This window comes from Seriola aureovittata, chromosome 8 (genome assembly GCF_021018895.1).
Source record: "Seriola aureovittata isolate HTS-2021-v1 ecotype China chromosome 8, ASM2101889v1, whole genome shotgun sequence".
Classification (NCBI taxonomy): domain Eukaryota; kingdom Metazoa; phylum Chordata; class Actinopteri; order Carangiformes; family Carangidae; genus Seriola; species Seriola aureovittata.
Genome location: NC_079371.1, coordinates 9770392 through 9775000, shown reverse-complemented (window position 1 = coordinate 9775000; position 4609 = coordinate 9770392). Strand labels below are relative to the sequence as shown.

Below are 4609 nucleotides of genomic sequence, written 5' to 3'. Positions count from 1 at the left end.
CTTTTAAGCTTACACATGTGGAGACACTCTAAGCTAACATGTTCCCTCTTTGTTTGTGTATGGATCCTTGTGTGTGTGTGTGTGTGTGTGTGTGTGTGTGTGTGTGTGTGTGTGAATGTGTTAATGTTTGTGTGTGTGTTTGTGTTTGTTTCTGCGTGCACGCGGGACTTTGTGTGTTTTTCTAGATGACTTTCGGGGACGCCATGAGGAATAAAGCAAGACTTTCCGTCACTGGGAGTACTGGGGAGAATGGTCGGGTGATGACTCCAGAGTTTCCTAAAGCTGTCCACGCTGTCCCTTACGTGAGACCTGACATGGGACTAAACGTCAGCCTGACAGATCTGTCCTGATCAATGAGAAACTTCTGAGTGCCTTACAATGGTTTCAATAGAGCGATTTTTTTTTTTCTCCTCCTCCCCTCCCTCCTTCTGTTCTGGCACTTTTTCTCTCTCTGTCTGGTGAAAGAGGAAAGGTAGGAGATGGAGTCTTCATTTTGTCTCTCACAAAGACTTGTGTTGTTGCTCTCTGTCTCGATTTTGCACCATATAAAACGCCTCCCTCTCTGGGTGGAGTCACATCTCGGAATATAAAAAGGGAGGCTCCTTTGTTTTCTAAACTGACGACACCATGCTTTCCTATCAATCTGTCTGGACTGGACTGAGGTGGAAACGAGGGCTTGATTGACGGCAATGGCTGCTTCTGGGAGTCAGAGTTTCAGTCATCTCAGTTGTGTTTGTCTGTGTGTGCGAGTGTGTGTGCGTGTGTATGTGTGTGTGAAAGAGCATGAGGGTGTGTGTGTCAGGGGAAGATGTCGTCAAAAACACACTGTTTCTGTAGCCACCACCGCCAAACAGGATTTTCAAGCACACTTGATACCATCTGCATTAAGATGTGAAATTGTCCTTTTTTCTAAGAAAATCTAAGAAAAAAAGTTTATTGAAAAAAAATATTTTTATGTATTTTCACAAAATAGCTTTTAAATAAACTTGCTTACATACTGGTTGGATATAAACATCTTAATGTGTGAGTATAAAGAGAGAAAAAATACTAAACAGCTTCTAGTTCCATATTTTTAAAGCCAAATACATTGCATACGGGGGTGAGATGCTGAAATCATGTAATTAATTCCTATTCTAAACTTTCCTGTATATTTTATTCTTTAACATTTGGTGTTGATATTGAATATATGTCAATGCTTGACATTTGGAATCAATCCTTCTATGTTTTTCTTGTTAGAGTCGGTGCAGCGATTTTTGCTTTTCACTTTTGTCTCTTCGTTTGCTTCAGTGCTTTTGCTGTTTGTATTTTTTCTGACGAAGACCAGGGTTGATGTTCTACTCAACGGAAATTAATCTGTTTACACGCCATGAATGCAAAACATAAAAACAAAAAATAGTATGGTATGGTATTCTCGCATCACATTTTGAACGACATCAAAAAGAGGCATCAACATCCACATGGTTTATGTGGTGGTTTAAAATGCCAAATAAGTAAGAGTGCCAAATTCTAGTGCCAGTAGATATGAATATAGTCTTAATATAATCAATCACTGTCATCTCAGTGAATGTAAATGATACATTCTGTAACTTTTGTAACTAGCTGTACAGTTGGTGGCAATGACAGTGCTAATACAATAGCCTTTTCGCTTTGTTTTCCAGTCTCCATGTTTTTTTGCATTGATCTGACAATGAAGTAGCACCAGTTGCATGTTGTTGCCGCAAATACTACATGAGTTTATTTCATTACTGCCAAACATGCGTTTTCATTTTAATGTTGAAGTTGTGAGGTTAACTGTTTGAAGTTGGAAATACAATGTTAGACATATATACAGTATAAACATATATACATATATTTTATATAAAAAGTTGAAATATGAAAAATTATAGCCCTTTTGCATTAAAGCGTTAAAGCTATTTTGTTTCCATTAAATAATAAATTTGATTATTATTTGATAATTCAGAAAATACAGGGGGTTATTCTTTTTTGTTTTTGTTTTTTTTCAGTTAACTGATCTACCATAAGTTATACCGATGACCACTTCTAATTATTAGATTTATTTTATGTTTTTTCCTGAAATTGACCTATGAAGAGCCCTCCACTACAACAAAAAGGGAGGTAAACTGTACTATTATTATCACAGTTGTTTTTGTAATCAACATTAGAAACATATACCGTAGTTGCTTATCAGTTTCATCGCATATTCAGGCTATTCTCACTGACATTTTGTATATGGAATGTGTGCTAACTTGTTTATTTTTTGGGACTCTTTCTAAATAAAAGTGGCTGATCTCTTGTTATCTTTCAGTGTGTGTGTGTGTGTGTCATTTATTTAGGATGAGTTGCTTAGTTAAATTAAACAACCTAAGGGGACAGAAAGAAATGTGATTAGTTAGTCTGCCTTTCAGACAATCAGGAATGCCAGAGTCTTACAAGAAGTACAAGAGTCTTACGACACTGGAGAGCTGGTATAAGGATGATAAAAGACAGGCTGGAGAAATGGGTTTACTTTGTGCCGTATCAGAGTGGTTTTAGCAGAGATGGAAAAAGTACTTGAAAGTTGTACTCAAGTAAAAGTAATGCTATTTAAAATGATTATTTTCTAGTAGAAGTAAAAATGTGTACGCACTGACTGTCAACGCATCAAAATACTGCGTTACTGTGTAGTTTTACTGCAGGTAAAAAACAGTGTTGTTGAAGCTGCCAAGGCCTTCAACATGTTTCACAGACAGGATAGTAACAGGGGTCTTTATTAGCTACCAATAGAGCAGACTGATAAAAAAAGACATTAAACACACCAGACACACATCTAGTAGGAGGGGGCAGGGGAACTATTCAGAGCTGAGGCTGAGCGAGGCCAGGGGGAAAGGAGATCTCACTACCCAAAGACACCAGCCCCACCACTAGGCTCTCGGCTTCTGAAAAAGACAAGGGGGAACAAATACAGTTCATCTTTTACAGGGTGATGTGCAATGAATTTCCATAATTGCTGTTACTGCACAGTGTATAGGAAAAAAAACATTAGTTTTGTTGCACCTGTTACACCTTGCAACTTTGATACAAAGAGTTCAGCTCCCTTACACAATTCCCATCATTAGCTCCTCCCAGCTTCACACTGAGCACAGGTCTAATCAGCCAGATAAGTGGGAACGCATTTGCAGGTGTGCAGGGTCTTAAATAGGCCCTTTTTACTGAAGACATTTTGACATGTCACAGTTGGAGAAGCACAGGTGTAAATAATCAAGTTAATGATGGTAAAATTCCATTTAAGCTGCTTCACTTTCAGGGTGCTGGTTTTGTTCATGCTGGCTCACTGTCTTACTGACTTACTGCGAGCTATTGGTAATCATTACATCATAGCATCTATGCTTCTCTGACTACGACAAGTCAAAATGTCTGCTGTGAAATATAAAGCTTGATAAAGACCCTTGTTTTTATTGGTTTACGGAATATGATTATATTCTTTGTTTTTATTTATTTAATCAATTTGGATTTATTTTTCTTTCAATAGTAATGTCATATATATGTCAAAATTCCAGGTCATGCACACTCCTATTACATATGGTATTTCTACTGCAGCCAATGTAAAAATGCTCCTATTATGTAGAAATAATCTGGTCTTTTACTGCATTATTTTCCCGACCCTCATGACATTTGAAGCCATGTCAATTGTGTTGCCGTTAAAAAAAGTTAATGCTTAATATTAATTTGTTTACCCTTGAAAAGCTTCTTTTTTTTTGTAAATATAATATATTGTCCACCAACAGCAACACGCTAACTCAGGACTAAGCCTTTGTGGAGGCCACGGAGGAGAATAAATCTCATAGTTATGAGCTTACATGCTGAGTGACGAGATGCCTTGAGTCCACCCTGCTACTGCTGGGTGTTAATGAATGTCACACGTCTCCATGAAGACGGCTGACTTCCCTCTGCTCTATGAAGATAATCTGCCTTTTCTCCCAATTCACGCCCCATCTTCTTCTGCAGCTCTTTATGTAAATTTCCCATCATACCTTGAAGTTAATTATCGTATTAAATCAAATAATTTAAAAAATATATATATATAGTTTTGCCACACTCTGTCCTTTTAATAAGTGGATTGTCGCCCGCGGACTGTAGGTCAAAATGCTTTACTAGACATATTATCGAAAATTTCTTTTGCTTTCACTCAATAGTTGTGGCGGAACAGTCCATCAATGGAGGGGTTAATAACCAGGTCAATGTACTTTTAACAGCTAACAAGAAACAATGCCCTGGGTATTTTACAATAAGATGTTGATTGTTCAACATTTTAACACAAAATTTGTTCTTGTAAATGTGGCATAAATTAAAGGCCCATGTAACCCCCCCCCCGTGTGCAGACAGGGTTGGATGTGAGCAACTTGGCCCCCGATGACATCATCTGCAAATCGTAGTGATACATGCACCGTGAGCAAAACAGCATGTTTATATTCTGTCAATAACATTGTCAGCATATTGCTAAAAGTCTTACCATATCACATTAACTCTGTGGTCAATTTATTCCACACTCCAATTTTTCCTCGCCACTACCTGCTAACACTCGTCACACACAGGAGGAAACCTGCTGCTGTGATTCCACAGAGACTTCCCC

At 37.9% G+C, this 4609-nt stretch overlaps 1 protein-coding gene across 6 annotated transcripts in view; it reads left to right on the top strand.

The window, feature by feature from the left end:
• gria2b (glutamate receptor, ionotropic, AMPA 2b) overlaps positions 1 to 2304 on the top strand; it is a 49738-nt gene extending 47434 nt beyond the window's left edge. For 3 of the 6 annotated variants that reach the window (XR_008828425.1, XM_056382800.1, XM_056382803.1), the window contains one exon: positions 186 to 325. Coding sequence is in view for 3 of the 6 variants with exons in the window: in XM_056382797.1 (XP_056238772.1) it covers positions 186 to 350 (165 nt within the window). In the remaining 3 variants the exon portion in view is untranslated. Of the gene's footprint in view, positions 1 to 185 lie in introns of all 6 variants that reach the window. The other 3 variants (XM_056382797.1, XM_056382796.1, XM_056382802.1) reach the window with 1 other exon arrangement.
• Positions 2305 to 4609: the final 2305 nt, after the last annotated feature.